The sequence below is a fragment of the Jaculus jaculus genome, chromosome 18 (genome assembly GCF_020740685.1).
Source record: "Jaculus jaculus isolate mJacJac1 chromosome 18, mJacJac1.mat.Y.cur, whole genome shotgun sequence".
Lineage (NCBI taxonomy): Eukaryota > Metazoa > Chordata > Mammalia > Rodentia > Dipodidae > Jaculus > Jaculus jaculus.
Window position 1 is genome coordinate 44380839 of NC_059119.1, and position 18373 is coordinate 44399211.

At 45.6% G+C, this 18373-nt stretch overlaps 1 protein-coding gene across 2 annotated transcripts in view; it reads left to right on the forward strand.

Moving 5' to 3' along the window:
• Fshr (follicle stimulating hormone receptor) overlaps positions 1-17541 on the forward strand; it is a 220758-nt gene extending 203217 nt beyond the window's left edge. For both annotated transcript variants that reach the window (XM_004660152.2, XM_004660153.2), the window contains 2 exons: positions 11105-11290; positions 16308-17541. In XM_004660152.2, the coding sequence (XP_004660209.2) occupies positions 11105-11290; positions 16308-17541 (1420 nt within the window). The remainder of the gene's footprint in view (positions 1-11104; positions 11291-16307) is intronic.
• Positions 17542-18373: the final 832 nt, after the last annotated feature.

An 18373-nucleotide genomic window follows, 5' to 3' on the forward strand; every position in this document is an offset into this window, starting at 1 on the left:
TCTGCTTGAGCTGGGGCTGAGGCTGGGCCTCATGTCAAATCCACCCCCCGGGTGAAAATGACCTGGACCTCTGGGCTCGAGGGGTTCACTGAGAAGTGCCCTCACAGTATATGGGAGATGCTTGGTGAAAGCTGAATCTAGCTGAACATCTGAACTGTGGTACACCTTGAACACAAGGCTCAGTGCGTCCCACCCAGAGTTCGGGAATTAAGACAGGCCTTCAACATGTTTCCAAAGCAAGTTGAGGGGCCATGCTTCTCCCTGGACAGTCATTGGGTGTGGGTTGACCATAAGAAAAATAAAGTAAGGTACGTTCCAGAGCAAAGCCCAGCTATGAGCTTTCTCGGCTGGAAGTGCATCTCAAGTGTGCTCCAGCAGGGTTTCCACATCAGATTATAATTTCCCAGATGGATTTTTTTTTAAAAAACCTTGGATTTCTAATTCCCAGGGCCAAGGGTGTTTGCTTCAAATCAGGGCCATAGCATGGGAAATGGGATCTCTGACAACTTCTCCGGTGATGCTGCTGCTGCTGGTCCCAAGAGTATGCTATGTCCCTAATCTAGAACTAATGTTGAGAACTGCTAAGCCTTGTCCAATTTCCACCGCATCTTTTCCCCAGGCTGATTGTCCCACCAGCCTTCTCCTTGGCCCCCGGCATGCATATATGTAGATATATAGATAGATAGATATAAATATATATAGATATATATACACATATGCATATATATATGCATATATATATAGAGAGAGAGAGAGAGACTATATATGTATGTGTGTGTGTGTGTGTGTGTATGTATATATATATGTATAGGTATAGGTATAGGTATAGGTATAGGTATAGGTATAGGTATAGGTATAGGTATATGTATATGTATATGTATATATGATTCCCAGTAGAGGAACTCACCCCACACTGGTGATTGCTTTTCTCCTAAAGACAGAATTTCTAGTTAAGTGAAGAACAGGGAGCCTCTGTTTGAGAGGCAAACTGTTCAACTACAGAAAGAAATCTGTACAGAACTCCAGGGGCACGGCTGAGGAGCAGGTGAAATTGGAAAGGAACAGCACCCCGCTCCTCCCTCATACATAAGTCTTGACCTTGAACATCAGCAGCCACCCACGTTTCCACCTGATGTTCTGAACTCACTCAAGCTGTTTTTCTTTAAGCAATCAAGCGATCGCTGTTTCCCTGGGAAAGGGTTTCCTGTGGGGAAAATTTAATGCACTGTCTTTGCAGGCTGGAGCCAGGACAATCATATTCTGACGGTTGATCAAATTGATTTGGCTATTGCTCAGATTCATTTGATAGTTCAGATTCAAACACTGAGGTATTTGTATAAGAATGATTCTCTTCTATTACCAGTGTACCCACAGCCCTACAGATAGTAAATTGCCTTTTTATCCCGCCTGGGATCATGGAAGAGAGGTCTTCTAGCCATCTGTCAATGTAGCAGACACCAGAAATGCGCTCTCACTTATGGAAATGATTGACCTGTAATAACATCTTTGCTGGGAAAAATAGAAATTGTTCAAATCAGATTTGTGCCAGTGGCTATAACACATTTTATTAAGGGGCACAGAATGCTCTTTAACTCCCGCTTCTCCTGGTACCATTACCAGCTGCTGTCTCTCTTGCCACTTGGTTACTCAATACCAAGAATCCTAACAGTGTTGGGATAATTTATAATTAGGAAATCTCTTCAGGCTAGCTCTCATCAGCCCAGTGGCTTGTTTCTGTTGGTACTTTTAAGTATTTGAATTTTCGTGGCTATTCGCTGTTAGTAAGCAGCATGTATTGAAATGGCAGCCAGGCTAATGTTTTTAAATGAAAAAACTGTAGTCATTAGACCTCACTAGGCTAAAAGACAGGATTAAAATCATCAGCCCATAACTCTTTCCATCTTTCACGGCCTACCTGCTCCAGACAGAAATAAGCATGTTGAACGCATCACTGAAGACGCCAGACCTTCCTTATGCATTGTCTGTGTCTGGGACTAGGCTAGGTTTAAGAGGTAGCGAGACTTGAAAATAAGGTTTGGGGATGTGGCTAAGCATTTAACAAGACTTAAAAGCAAAGAATCTACCCTGAAGTATCTGGCAGAGGGGTAAATGCTGCCTTCCAGTATAGCCATGCTACAAGTTTTAAAGCAATATATAGTAAGACCGAGCAGATATCCAATAAACCTTTTTTTGTTTATTTGTTTTGCAAGGTAGGGTCTTGCTATAGCCCAGGCTCCAAGAAATCTTCTTCGTCATGTGATATAATGACGGTTTTTGGTTTAGGTTTGGGTTTGGGTTTTGGTGTTTTGAGGTAAGGTCTCACCACGTGACCCAGATTACCCTTCAATGTGTGATAATCCTCCTACTTCAGCCGCCCAATATGCTGGGATTACAGGTATAAGCCACCATAACCAACGACACGATGACTGTTAACAGGGAAAGTGACAGGATGAAAAAAAAAAAAAGAAGTTAATCATCATCTGAGGTCTGACTTTCTGTAATATTACTTCATCCCCTTTCTATCTTCAACCCTTTTGCCCTCCAGTTCTTTCAAAAGCGTTCGTTGAATGCCAATTATATGCCAGACTCCAGATTCTCAAGACCAATCTGACAAAAAAAAAAAAAATACAGGGCTGGAGAGATGGCTTAGCTGTTAAGCGCTTGCCTGTGAAGCCTAAGGACCCCGGTTCGAGGCTCAATTCCCCAGGACCCACGTTAGCCCGATGCACAAGGGGTGCATGCGTCTGGAGTTCGTTTGCAGTGGCTGGAGGCCCTGGCGTGCCCATTCTCTCTCTTTCTCTATCTGCCTCTTTCTCTCTATCTGTCACTCTCAAATAAATAAATAAATAATTAAAAAAAAAACAAAAAATACAGATTTCAATAAGTCATTCATCTGCTCTAAACTTCACTGACTGGCTTTCACAGCTCAGAGATCTAATCCCATCCTATGGTTCCATATATTTCTGGGACATAAATATCAAGAATTAACTCACTGAGTGATGCTTTATGTTCCAGACCCCTTTCTGAACCCATCTTTATCACATAGTGATTGCATTAGTTAGGATTCTCTAAGGAAACTGAACCAATAGGATAGAGATGCATTAGGTGAGATGAATCAAGGAAATTGGTTCATGAATATGGAAGCTAAAGTGTCCTGTGATGGGTCATCTATGAGAGAGAAAATGATGGAAACTGGTAGTGTGGCTCCGTCCAAGTTAAAGGGCCTCAGATCTAGGGAAAGCAATGCTGTGATTCTTAGCTTGTCAAAAGTCTAAGAACGCCAAGAGTTTCTTGTGTAAGTCCAAAAGCTAGGCAGCCTGGCATCACAGCGGGAGACGGAAGGCGTCCCCCTGCCGAGGGAAGAGGCTGTGCAAGCGTGCCTTTCCTCTCTCTGCTCTGTCCAGCACACCAGCCCACTGGACAGTGTTCACCCCTACTGAGTACAGGTAGATCTTCCTTACACTGATTCAAGTGCTGATCGCTCCTGAAAATATCCTAACAGACCCCCGGAAATAATGTTTGACCAACTCTGTTGGTGTGCCTGCATTCCAAATCGACAGCTACAATCAACCGTCAGAGTTACAATCACCTATTTTCACAGCGACATGAATAACTGACCATTGCCTCCTTTGTTACTGTCTTACACACCCTAGAGACACTTGCATCCTAAGAGTAGAGGGCATTTTTATAAAGGAGCTATGAGATCAAACAGCATATTTCCAAGCTAAACAGAAGGCTCAGAGCCAGACAATAGTGTGTGTGTATGTGTGTGTGTTTAGCTGAACACCTGGATTGCATCTTCTCCACAGGACTTAGACTTTTCCAATAAGATCATAGCAAAGTATCCACAGTTCTTTCATGCCAACTGAGGACTCTGCGAGACCAGCATAAAACCTGTTGATGCTCTGAAAGGCTAGGTCTAAAACTCTAGAGGCCACATTAGTCATACGCCATTACCCAGAACTGTCATAGTTCAGACAAGATTCAAGGGGAGGGCAAATACACATTTGAAGGAAAGAACACCGAAAATTTGCGGTCATCTTTAATGTGCCAGAAATTATATTAGATATAGAATAGTGCTCTATACAATATAAAAGTTTGTTTCATTGGACATTTAAATTAATGGGATTTATATAGGTCCATACATATATGTGTATAGATATATATATTTAAATATATTAAATATTAATTTAATTTATTTATTAATATAAAATATATATTTAATTCTATGAGGAAAGCTTAATTTTGTTTGTGGTTTTTCCAAATAGGGTCTCACTCTAGCTCAGACCAACCTGGAATTCACTATGTAGTTTCAGGGTGGCCTCAAATTTATGGTGATCCTCCTACCTCTGCCTCCTGAGTGCTGGGATTAAAGATGTATGCCACCACGCCTGGCTCATAATTTTAAAAGAATATTATCTTCTGTCTCATATTGCTTGCTTTAAAAAGGAAAAAAAAAAAACATTCTTGACATTCTTGGCAGGTTTGCCTTGGTTTCAATTGTTCCTGAAGGATTTTAATGCTCCTATCTCATTCCCTGGAGGGATCCGTGCACAGACGGAGCAAGGACCTGGCTCTCAGCCAATGTTCCGTCCCACATCTGAGAGAAAAAGAGGATCACAAAGACCAGAGGCAGGAAATGGAATCTCAAAGAGAACAGGACACCAGAATGGATACTAGAAAAAAAATGTCAAAAGAAGGATTGCCTGAAGAGAAAATAAAGAAATACATACAAACACCTCCTGAGGCAGAAAAGAAGGTTGGAAAGCTCTAGAACAATGGGAGGTAGAAATGCAAGCAGGGGGCTGGAGAGATGGCTTAGCGGTTAAGCGCTTGCCTGTGAAGCCTAAGGATCCTGGTTCGAGGCTCGGTTCCCCAGGTCCCACGTTAGCCAGATGCACAAGAGGGCGCACGTGTCTGGAGTTCGTTTGCAGTGGCTGGAGGCCCTGGCGTGCCCATTCTCTCTCTTCTCTCCCTATCTGCCTCTTTCTCTCTCTGTCACTATCAAATAAATAAAAATAAACAAAAAAAAATAAAATAAAATAAAAAAAGAAATGCAAGCAGGCCAAGGCAGCTGACTTACGTAGCAGCAGAGAGTAAAGACTTCCCAAGGACAGCAGCTTATCCGCAGAGATCCCACATCTGAACCATTACAGTACGGAGGTGTGGACTAGGAAATGATGCCTCAGAGCCATGGGACTTTTACCCTGTGCTTACAGCCGAGTGACACGAGAAATAGTCTCAGTTCTGTATGTGTGTGGCATCTCAGCCAAGAAATGCTGCTGGGAGTTTCGATGCGGAATATGAAAGAAAACATTCAAGGATGAATTCATAGGTGTGCTTTTGTTTAATGATTACATAAATCATTACATTTCTTTTTTAAAATTTTTTGTTTATTTTTATTTATTTATTTGAGAGCGACAGACAGAGAGAGGAAGAGGCAGAGAGAGAGAGAGAGAGAGAGAGAGAATGGACACGCCAGGGCTTCCAGCCTCTGCAAACAAACTCCAGACGCGTGCGCCCCCTTGTGCATCTGGCTAACGTGGGTCCTGGGGAATCAAGCCTCGAACTGGGGTCCTTAGGCTTCACAGGCGAGCGCTTAACCGCTAAGCTATCTCTTCAGCCCCAAATCATTATATTTCTTGAGGGAAGTACAGAGCCAAAGAAAGGCACCCATGTGGCTAAAGATCCCATGCGGGGGGTGGGGGGGGGAAACATGGAAAGGAAAGAGGAAAAAAAAGTTCAAGGAGCTCCTGCCATGTGGGGAGCTGGAGGTGGTAAAGGAGCTCACGTGGAGAGACGTAGGGGGCCCTCCCTGCTGGGCCTGGCTTGGCTCTGCCCAGGCCCAGCTGAGGGAAGAAAACTCATCCACAGCTAAGAGTTCCCAAGTGGGTCAGAGAGCCTGAATTCGTGGTTTTCATAAGACAAGACCTTGGAACAAGATCCAACCTGCCGGAGGTAGAGTAGATTCTGGGGAAGATTAAAGAGCTTAATTCTTAATATCCCAGGATCAACCTGTTTATTGGCGAGGCATCTAAGCAGAGATTGTAATAATGAGGTGGCTGAACATGAGTATGAATTTCAGAGAAGTAACCTCTAACAACAACAACAAAAAAAAACTCCTAGCATATAAACGGTGAGTCATCCATAGGACTAGTTAATCTCTTAACATAAAGCAAGCAATGGTCAGGAAAAGCATTGTGGGCACTGAGCTCAGGGGTATCCTAATAGCTGGGGGCCAGGGCAGAACCAGAAAACAGGGATGAAGTTGCAAAGAGTGGAGGAATATAGAGTAGATATGAGGAAAACCCCCAGGAACATGTAAAAGTTCTAAATTTGTGTGGACCTAAAGATGATTCATCAAAAATACATAAAGCAGCCGCGTGTGGTGGCGCACGCCTTTAATCCCAGCACTCGGGAGGCAGAGGTAGGAGGATTGCCATGAGTTTGAGAGGTCAGCCTGAGCTAGAGTGAAACCCTACGTGGAAAAAACAACAACAACAAAAAAAATAAATAACAAACACCATAAAGCAAAATTTAACAAAGCAGACAAATCCAGATTTGGATATTTCAAAGTACTTCTCTCGGTAACAACAGAATGAGCAAAGGAAGGACATGGAAGATCTGGACTGGCATGAATGAATTTGGTCTGCTTGACCCTTAACCAGCAGGGGACTAACTCTAACATATTTAGGGATGATATATGTAAATATTCGTTCTGAAGATGTAAATCCACCTGGATAGCAGTCAAGGTACCAACAGTCCAGCGTTTAACAATAGCAGGGAGTAGACTGTAATCTGAGGACTTTTTAAAAATTTTTTTTAATTTTTTTGTTTATTTATTTATTTGAGAACAACAGACAGAGAGAGAAAGAGGCAGATAGATAGATAGAGAATGGGTGTGCCAGGGCCTCCAGCCACTGCAAACAACCTCCAGACACGTGTGCCCCTTGTGCATCTGGCTAACATGGGTCCTGGAGAATTGAGCCTCGAACCGGGGTCCTTAGGCTTCACAGGCAAGTGCTTAACCGCTAAGCCATCTCTCCAGCCCTAATCTGAGGACTTAACGCGCATATGACAAGTGGTCTTACTGAAAGCCCAGGGACTGGAGACGCTTGGAGAAGCTGGATCCTTAGCAGATCTGTCCCGTGACATCTCTGAGCTCCTGGGGAATATTCAGTCACTGCCTAAGACAGGAGAGGGAGGAGATGAGCTTTCAGCCACTCATCAAACCCCTCTGCTGTCATTCGCTCATTCCGGTTGGTAGCTGGGTATCAAGGTGATGCCTCGAATCGGAAGGGGCATCCCCTGCAGTGCAAAGCAGAAGACAGACGCAGGCATCGATGTGCGACAACCCAGGCAGAGATTCAGCATACCACAAGCAATGGAGACTTGTGGAAAGCTTTGCAGATGGGATCGCAATCTGACGGGCAGATTTGCAGTATTTCCCCATGCTTGTAGTTCTAGAGATCACACTGCAATGAGAAAGAGTGGTCATGTTAAAAAAAAAAAAAAAGTTAAAAAATGTTTCCTCTGTTGATGCAGAGATTATGTGACCTTCATCAAAGTAAAGGACAAAAGTGTTGGAGGGATGGCTTAGCGGTCAATGTGTTTGCCTGCAAAGCCAAAGGACCCAGGTTCGATTTCCCCAGGACCCACATTAGCCAGATGCACAAGGGAACGCATGTGTCTGGAGTTCATTTGCAGTGGCTGGAGGCCCTGGTGCACCCATTCTCTTTCTCTCTCCTTCTTTCTCTGTCAAATAAGCAAAGAAATGTGAGATATCGTTCAAAGACAGACTTTACAGCTGGGCAAATGGTTTAGTCAGTGAAATGCTTACCTCACAGTCTTACGGACCTGAGATCAGATCCCCAGTGCACACCTAAGAGCAGTGTGTGGTGGTGTGCCCCCGTGACCCCTAAGCTGAGGAGGCAGGCACATGAACACATCTGGGGCTCACTGGCTAGTGACTCTGTCTGTATCAGTGAGTTACAAGTTCAGTGAGAGGCCAAAAGATAAGATGGAAGGTGCTGGAGGATGATACTCAATGTCTACCTCTGGCCTCCACAGCCGTGGCATGTGCCGTGGCATGTATGTATATATGTGATTATATTCTAATATGCACACATGTAGGCCCACACACGTATGAACATGCATACACATTCATATATCCCACATACATACAGAGAGAGAGAGAGAATGACTTGACAAGAGAAAACACTGATGACCAAGTCAAGAAAAGGCAAGGATCAAGGATGATCAGGTTTCTATTTTTTTTTTTTTTTTATGGTTTTTCAAGGTAGGGTCTCACTCTAGCTCAGGCTGACCTGGAATTCACCGTATAGTCTCAGGCTGGCCTCGAACTCATGGCAATCCTCCTACCTCTGCCTCCTGAGCTCTGGGATTAAAGGCGTGTGCCACCACGCCCAGCTAGGTTTCTGTTTCAAACAACAGAGAAATAGTATAGGGATGAATTTGCTGTTATGTGGTGAAAAAAATAAAACATAATTATATTTTTAAAAGTAAGCTCAGTTTTCATGCCCATGCAAGTCATCAAAATGCAGGGTTTAGGGCTGGAGAGATGGCTTAGTGGTTAAGCACTTGCCTGTGAAGCCTAAGGACCCTGGTTCAAGGCTCGATTTCCCAGGACCCATGTTAGCCAGATGCACAAGGGGTCACACGTGTCTAGGGTTCATTTGCAGTGACTGGAGGTCCTGGCGTGCCCATTCTCTCTCTGTCTCTCTCTCTCTCTCTCTCTCTCTCTCTCTCTCTCTCTCTCTCTCTCTCTCTGCCTCTTTCTCTCTCTGTCCATTGCTCTCAAATAAATAAATAAATAATAAACAAAAAACTTTTTTTAAAAAATGGTAGGGCTCAGGAATAAGATCTGAACTGGCATGATGCACATTTGACGTCACTGTTATAGGCCTAGAATCTGAAAAAAAAGCAACAGGAAAGTTACCTTGGAAAGATCATGAATAGCCTAAGTTTGTAGAAACACCAGTATTTCAAGGGCAGATAGGAAAGAAGTGAGACAAAATTTAAAGCTCAGAAAGAAGTCAAAGATGAGCCAGGCGTGGTGGCGCACGCCTTTAATCCCAGCACGCGGGAGGCAGAGGTAGGAGTATCACCATGAGTTCGAGGCCACCCTGAGACTACATAGTGAATTCCAGGTCAGCCTGGGCTAGAGTGAGACCCTACCTCAAAAAAAAAAAAAAAAAAAAGTCAAAGATGTCAGGAGAAACCAGAGACTGGGAAAGAGCATCTTGGAAGAGAGGAGTACTCACCTTTGTAACATTTATCAAGACATCAGGAAGGTCAGAACCCATAGGTAGCCTGGTCAAGCATTGTTACTAGGAGACTGGGGAGTAACTCAGTTGTACTGCAAGATGGGGCACTCGGAAGACCTCAAGGGCACACATGCCAAGTAAGTTCGGCTGGGAAGGAAAAGTGACAGAGAGAACAGCCGTGAAGGGGGGTCTCGGTGGACAACAGGAAGCCCATGATAAATTTCCAAGAAGAGGATGACATGGAGGAAAATGCAGCTCTGAGAATGTAATTTTCACCAGACTGTGAGAAACATATGGACGGCAGAAATACAATCACACCCCAAGTTTCATTGCTCTGAGTGCCTACCATTTTGGCCGGCAGGGGAAGCGAACATTGAGAGATCCTTCTTCAGGCTGGAGAGGTGGCTTAGTGGTTAAGCGCTTGCCTGTGAAGCCTAAGGACCCCGGTTCGAGGCTCAGTTCCCCAGGTCCCACGTTAGCCAGATGCACAAGGGGGCGCACGCGTCTGGAGTTCATTTGCAGAGGCTGGAAGCCCTGGCGCGCCCATTCTCTCCCTCTTCCTCTGTCTTTCTCTCTGTGTCTGTCGCTCTCAAATAAATAAATAAATAAATAAGAATTTTTAAAAAAAAAAGAGATCCTTCTTCAAGTGTATACATCCAAGCCCCCCTCCGCTGCCAAGGGTACTGCAATGGCATCACCCTTGCCGTCACTTTCCTGCCAACCTGATCAGAAACGCCTGCTACTATGGCCAAATCCTGGTCTGCACAGATCCAAGCTGATGCCACTGCAATCCCTTTGCTCTCCCCAGCTGGCCTTGGTTTTGAAGGTTACAGCTGCTGGAGGGGGGTGTGTCAGAAAATTACCCACATCTGCTGTTACCTTCCTTCCAGAAATGATGGGATACGGAGCTCTCGGGAACAGGGACCTGGTTAAACTGTCCATTTGTGCTGGCTCACAGGAGAGCCCGCTTGGGTCACCCAGACGGTGGGTGACACTCCTACAAAATAACAGCTGTTTCTTCCCTCTGCGTGTGTGTGAGTGTGTGTGTGTGTGTGTGTGTGTGTGTGTGTCTGTTGCTTACTAATAATAGCTTCTGGCCATTAAACATTATCTGTTGGCTAGAAAGTTCGTTATACGCTTTCATTCAGTTAATTTTCATGAGGATGTCCAAGGCAGATAGAATTTGTACTCATTTTCTAAACTAGGCAACCAAAACAAGGAGAAGGAATGTAACCTGGAAAAGGTCACAGATCCAACAGGTTCAAGGGCAAGGCACATATACAAACATGTCCACCTTGGAGGGCACGCTTAAAACCACATTCTATCTGCCACGCGGATGTTACGCTGAGGCTGCCTCTATTGCCCACCAGACCTCTCTTCCTCTAAGGATGCATTCTCTTCTCATCATTTGGCCACAGAGTCCCACAATGGTTCATCAACAATATTTTAATAAGTAGGTTCATGGTGGAGGAAAATGGTCCCAATCCGGGTCCTTGGGAACTGCTGAAAAGAAGTGACTAATTCTACTCACCAGCAGGAGTTAAGCCCAAGTCAACTTGGATACAGGCAATATCCAGGTATCAAGGAAGCCTATTGCCTAATGCCTCCTACCAGGAACACAGGAATCAGGGCTCCTATGTACACCAAATATCCTGTTTAACTGAAGGCTGGTCTAACCGAGGTGTGTTGTTAATAAGCTAGACTCTCCCTTCTGGCCCACAGAAGGATTTCATGACATTAGAACATATGCCTGTCCATGTGACAAGCAAGAGCAAAAACACTGAAGTCATGTCATCTTTGCCTTTTTCTCCCTATAGAGACATCTCAAGAACGAGGATCCATTCCCTGCCGAGTTCCGGCTTAGAAAATCTTAAGAAGCTGAGGGCCAGGTCGGCGTACAACTTGAAAAAGCTTCCCAGCCTGGAAAAGTTTGGAGCCCTCGTGGAAGCCAGCCTCACCTACCCCAGCCACTGCTGCGCCTTTGCAAATTGGAGACGGCCAGTGTGAGTTCCCCCGCATTCCGCATTCCATCCTTGAATCTTGGCCTGGGTGGTTCCAGCGACTCCTCCCACTCCATTTCCTGGGGCCTGAAACCTGGATAGGGCATTTCCGTGTGAGCTCTCCTGTGTCTGCCCCTGAGGCCTGGCTTGAGCATTTCTTCTCCGTGTAGAACGAGGCTCACAATTTTCCACGTGACAGTAACCTAAAGAGAGCCATACAAGGCTGGAGAGATGGCTTAGTGATTAAGCGCTTGCCTGTGAAGCCTAAGGACCCCGGTTCGAGGCTCGGTTCCCCAGGTCCCACGTTAGCCAGATGCACAAGGGGGTGCACGCGTCTGGAATTCATTTGCAGTGGCTGGAGGCCCTGGTGCATCCATTCTCTCCCAGTCTCTCTCTCTCTCTCTCTCTCTCTCTCTCTCTCTCTCTCTCTCTCTCTCTCTCTCTCCCTCTTTGTCTCTCTCAAATAAATAAGTTCTCAAATAAATTCATTCTCAAATAAATAAATAAATAACAAAATAAATTTAAAAAGAGAGGCATACAGAGAGAGGGATCCTTCCTGAAGCCCTAAGGCCTGTTCTGAATCAAAGATTCAATTCTGTAGAGTGAGGAACAGTTAGAGCTACAATTTCTTTGAAAATGGGCTTACAGGAAAGGGATTTTTTTTCCCCACATGGTAAAGCATCTGCCAAATATGAAATAATAAAACATCGAAAATCTTCAGACATGGACCCTGGCTCATAGTTGAAGCTTAACTCCCCCACCCACTTCCTCCTTTGTACCAATATGAGTCTCAAACTCGGCACCCCACTAATGTCTCATCCTACTAACGTGAAAGTCAAGTTTACAATAGAGACTGAGGCACCCCGTCCTGCTTGGCCTTCAAGGAAGGGGTACTTCAGGAAATCACAGGGCCTGTGAGGTTGATCAAACAGTGCTAGAGAGCAACTCTTTAAAAGTCCGAAATAATTATAGACGGGATATGGAGAGGTTTTGGAGATTACATGATCCAGATATTTTGAGGGTCCACTGGAGGCAAGAACTTACTGAATATCAATTCTCTAAGCTTTCTCTTAGACTCACCAACACAACCCACGGCACGTAGTTGCACTTGGTCAGAGGTCTCTACCCTCTCGAACAGTAGTCCAGCACAGACGTAGTGGCCCTATCAGGTTATTTCACTGCTTAACGCCGTCTCTTCAATTATTCAGAGTTTAACATGAATTGAGCTACAACTGTGAACATACCACTTGCCCAAAAGGAAAACAAAGGAAAAAAAAAAAGCTGTTCATGCCCTAAAAATGCTTTCAGAGTAATTAAGAGCCCTCAGACCCATTTGAAAGATATGCAGACAAGGCGGTCATCATTGAGAAACTGCCTAGTTTCAGGTTTCAAGAGCTAGAGAATTTCTTACTGACAACTCTTAAGGGACCCAACGTTTTGCCTCTTTTTCTATTCCGGTCGAGAATCCTTATAGCCAGAGTGAGAAAAATACCAGCTCACTGCCAACACCCTGCAATGGAACATCCCTCAGGAGAGATCTCAAAGGACATTAAGATCACCATAAGAGTGGCTCATGGCCAGCCTTTGGGCCCAGTGCCCAAATACCACAGGAACCTGGTGCCTTACCTGGCTGAGTCCTCTGGTCTTGTCACTTCTTTGTTGTGTGGGCAGAGCCTGGCACTCTCTCTACCAGAAATCCCGGCTCTGCCTTAAGTGCTGTAGGACGTGAATCTTTCTCTGATCACTCAGGCACCGTGCCTGGGTGTCTGGTATCTTTCGAAGCGACTCAGGCATGTCAGGGAGGAAGTGTCAAGTCCTCCAGAACACACCAGAACAAGGGTTTGCTTACATGTGACCAGTTCACACACACAGAAACAAACCAATTGCGCTTTTCAGAATAAAATCCCAGAAGTTATTCCTAGAATGAAATCACTTGATTGTGTGTATCATATGAAGAGAGGGTTGGTGATGGGATTTCAGTTTAAAGTCGTATGATAAAATTGTTCTCCTAATGATAGTCACTGGGAAAGACTGCCTACGGTGTAACATAAGGTCCTTGTGACTGGGAGGGTTCGACCAATGGCCCTGGTTGGACTGTTGCTATAAGGCTGGCTCAACCACACCCTTCATTGGTCACTGAGCCATATTTTTCCCCCTTCTCAGTTTGTTTTATTTTGCTTTTATTTCATTCTTTCATTTCCCCTTGTATTCAGGATATTGACTCGCAACTAGATTTCAGACTGATGCACTATGGCACCAGCTTCTGAGACCCACACGAGGCCCAGACCCAACAGAAACCTAGTCAGTACCCATCCACATCTGTCTCCACACTGCTGACATTGGCCGAATACTCTGCACCTCAGTATGACCGTGTACACCTTTATCCCTCCAGTTAAATCACCGGTAAATCACCGTCCTTACAGCTGCCATCATCCCTTTCTGTGAGAGGCAGACACTTAGTTACTGAAACATTGGCTCAACACGGACCAAACTCAGACTTGAGCCCTCCGCTTTGCCTGTCTCCAAAGCTCAGGCCCAAGGACACTGCTCTGTCACCCGCTGAGCATCTGTCCATCGCTTAGCTGGGTCCTAGAGTGCCGCTTTTTAATTTTTTTAATTTTTATTTATTTATTTGACAGAGAGAGAGAGAGAGAGAGAATGGGTGTGCAAACAAACTCCAGAAGCATGCACCCCCTTGTGCACCTGGGGAATCAAACCTGTGCCCTTTGGCTTTGCAGGCAGGTGCCTTAACCACTAAGCCATTCCTGCAGCCCGAGTGCCACTTTCTAACTGGCCCTGCTCTCCTCCGTGCCTACTTAGGATGGGCCCAGGTGCCACAGAAGCAAGGCTTTCCCTCAGCTTCCACCTCCGTTTCCCTCTTACCTCCGAGACGTACCAGGTTGCCCCTTCCCGGCTTGCCTTGCCCAGTCACTTCTGTTTCCAGAATTGGAGGCGTTGCTATTGAGAATGTGTCTGAAGCAGCAACGATGACAAGAACCCCCAGAGAAGCCAACAGTGACCCCGACAAGTCAAGGCTGGTCCCCATGCAGCTAAGTCAGACCCCATGCTGGCGAATTGGGGGGGGGGGGTGATCCACCAAGGCCAGAGTACTTCGTCTATCACTAGAGTTGGGCTGCAGGTAATCAAGGGGTAGGGCTTAGGGGGGTACAAGTGAGGCTAGGACCTCTTGAACCCTTCGACCCCCAGCCCAGAGCTTGCCGCACTTCTGTTGTGAACACTTACTGGACTCTGGTTCCGCTCACTTTCAGTGACATGTGTGTCAGTTGTCTGGCCTCCTAAGTACAAGCTGGGGCTGATTTTGAGAAGCCATATTAGTTTCCAAAACGATATACCTTTCAACAAAAGAAAAAGAAAACATGAATCCCTAAAGCCAACAGAAAAATAACCTGTGGCCATTCCGTTTGCTTTCCAGTGGTGAGAAAAAGGACACAGTTGTCCCTAGCAGCCCCTTCTCACAAGGTGATAGATACGCACACACTCAGTCTTTAAAGTCAAGTGCAGGACTACAGAGATGGCTTAGCGGTTAAGCGCTTGCCTGTGAAGCCTAAGGACCCCGGTTCGAGGCTCGATTCCCCAGGACCCATGTTAGCCAGATGCACAAGGGGGCGCACGCATCTGGAGATCGTTTGCAGTGGCTGGAGGCCCTGGCACGCCCATTCTCTCTCTCTCTCTCTCTCTCTCTCTCTCTCTCTCTCTCTCTCTCTCCCTCTTTCTCTCTCTGTCACTCTCAAATAAATAAAATAAACAAAAAATATTTTAAAAATAAAAAAAATAAAATCCACTCCTCCAAGCCGCCTGTCAATCTTCAATGATGGCTTTAAAAAATATATATTTATTTATTTGAGAGAGAGGCAGAGAGGGATGGGTGAAGCAGGGCCTCCAGCCACTGAAAACGAACTCCAGATGCATGTGCCACCTTATGCATCTGGCTTATGTGGGTCCTGAGGAACCGAACCTGGGTCCTTTGCTTTTGCAGGCAAGCATCTTAACCATTAAGCCATCTCTCCAGCCCTCAATGATGGCTTTTGAAAGGTTTTAATGCTCACTTCCCTGCTCTCTGATTGTATCAATATTTAAGAAAATTTAACTTTTCAGAAGTGTATGTAGCTTTTTATGTTTTGCATGCAGGGTACTGATAGAAAGTATACACACGTGTTCATGGAATGATCATCTGAACGCCTTTCAGTTCACTCTGTATGTGTCTGTCCTGTTGACAAAATATCTTGTATATTTGGGTTTAAAGGAAAAACCAAGACAGAAAATTGTCCTGAAAAGAGCCATCCTTGCCAAGGGATGTTACAGTCTGGAAACAAACTAGACCCCTTTGCGACTTGTATTTGCTCTGGTAGGCACCCACTAGGGAATTGTTTAATATGAGAGAACCAGGATTCCTGTTCAGGGCCAACAACCAAAGCCTGTTTTGTTCCCTGGAGAGGGAGATGACAAAGACCATGGCCCCGGTAATAGCTAGAGGAAAATTAGCTGGGCACTCCGTCGCTTGAGGACCAAAGAGATGGAATTTCCTGATTCCCTAGATGATGGAGATAAAACCTGGCAAAATGCTGTCATTTGTACCTAAGAACAGGCTGATCTTCCAGTGGTTACAGTAGAAGAGTTAAGAGTACCCCCTCCCTAGGCATCTTAAGAATGGAGATGGGGCAAGGAACGGAGTAGAGACGCTACCACATCTGTGAATTATTCGCACTTAACAGCAAGGGTTAGCTAGTCCCAGGAGCCCTTCCTCCCCATAATCGGGCTATGGCCAGACGGTTTCCCCCTGTGGGCCATCCACCTGTGGGAATATGTACACACGTTCTCCGGTTGGTTTACAGTAAGCCACATTAGCCCATGAGCCCAGCCTCGAGGACAGAGAAGACATCTGAAGGAAAAAAAATCATCTCACGAAGAAACCCCACTATTTCTACTTGGTACAAAAATAGTCATATTTGTTGATCCTGTTCCTTTGTGTGTGTGTCCTTTTTTTTTGTTTGTTTTCTAGCTTTGAGCTTCATCCAATTTGCAACAAATCTATTCTGAGGCAAGAAACTGATGATATGACTCAACCTAGGGGACAGAGAGTCTCTTTGACAGAAGATGATGAATCCAGTTACAGCAGAGCATCTGACATGATGTACAATGAATTTGACTACGACTTATGCAGTGAAGCGATCGATGTGAACTGCTCCCCAAAACCAGATGCCTTCAACCCATGCGAGGATATTATGGGGTACAATATCCTCAGGATCTTGATATGGTTCATCAGCACCCTGGCCGTCGCTGGGAACATCACGGTGCTCGTGACCCTCGCTGCCAGCCGGTACAAACTCAAGGTGCCCGGATTCCTCATGTGTAATCTGGCCTTTGCCGACCTCTGCATGGGCATCTACCTGCTGCTCCTAGCATCCGTGGATGCCCACACCAAGGGTCAGTACCACAACCACGCCATCGCCTGGCAGACCGGGGCAGGTTGTGGCGCCGCCGGCTTCTTCACCGTCTTCGCCAGCGAGCTCTCGGTGTACACGCTGACGGCCATCACCCTGGAGAGGTGGCACACCATCACTCACGCCATGCAGCTTGAACGCAAGGTGCAGCTCCGCCATGCCACCTGCGCGATGGCCCTGGGCTGGATCTTTGCCTTCTCCGTGGCGCTCTTTCCCATCTTTGGCATCAGCAGCTACATGAAGGCGAGCATCTGCCTGCCCATGGATGTCGACAGCCCTTTGTCGCAGCTCTACGTCATGTGTCTCCTTGTGCTGAACGTCCTGGCCTTTGTGGTCATCTGCGTCTGCTACACCCACATCTATCTCACAGTGAGGAACCCTAACGTCATGTCCTCTTCAAGTGACACCCAGATTGCCAAGCGCATGGCCACGCTGATCTTCACCGACTTCCTCTGCATGGCACCCATTTCTTTCTTTGCCATCTCTGCCTCCCTCAAGGTTCCCCTCATCACCGTGTCCAAGGCGAAAATCCTTCTGGTGCTCTTCTACCCCATCAACTCCTGTGCCAACCCTTTCCTGTACGCCATCTTCACCAAGAATTTCCGCAGGGATTTCTTCATTCTGCTGAGTAAGTTTGGATGTTACGAAACGCAAGCTCAAATGTACAGGACAGAAACCTCATCCACTGCCCATAACTTCCACTCAAGAAACGTTCACTGCTCTTCTGCTCCCAGAGTCACCAGGGGTTCCCGTTACATGCTTGTCCCTCTAAGGCACTTAGCCCAGAACTAAAATGTAGTGTGAAAATGTGTCTTCGTGTGGAGAATCCAAACAGTTACATCTTACTTGGGAAGGGCAGGCCATAAAGACAGACAGTGGGTTTGGACGTTTAAACTAATATAAACTATCGAGTCCACCTTTAAGATGTAGAAGTGCTATTCTCATGAGACACATTAAGAAAATAAAAAGTAGCCAGGCGTGTTAATCCAAGCACTTGGAAGGCAGAGATAGGAGGATCACCGTGAGTTCGAGGCCACCCTGAGACTACATAGTGAATTCCAGGTCAGCCTGGACTAGAGTGAAACCCTACCTTGATAAACAAAAAACAAAAAACAAAAAAAAAAAGAAAAAGAAAAGAAAAAGAAAAGAAAAAGTGAGGGCTGGAGGGATAGCTTAGTAGTCAAGGCGTTTGTCTGCAAAACCAAAGGATCCAGGTTCGAGTCCCCAGAACCCACGTTAGCCAGATGCACAAGGGGGCGCACTCGTCTGGAGTTTGATTGCAGTGGCTGGAGGCCCTGGCACACCCATTCTCCTTCTCTCTCCCTCTTTCTCTGTCTAATAAATAAATAAGTAAAATAAAAATATTTTTAAGAAGAAAATGAAATGTTATTGTTAGTAACAATAATTAAAAGAATATCATACTACAAATTCATTTTATGCTTTTGTTTGGATTATCTCAACTGATTGTTACCTTAGAAAAAGTATATTTAGGGCTGGAGAGATGGCTTAGTGGTGAAGTGCTTGCCTGTGAGGCATAAGGACCTCAGTTTGAGGCTTGATTCCCCAGGACCCACGTAAGCCAGATGCACAAGGAGGCACATGCATCTGGAGTACATTTGCAGCG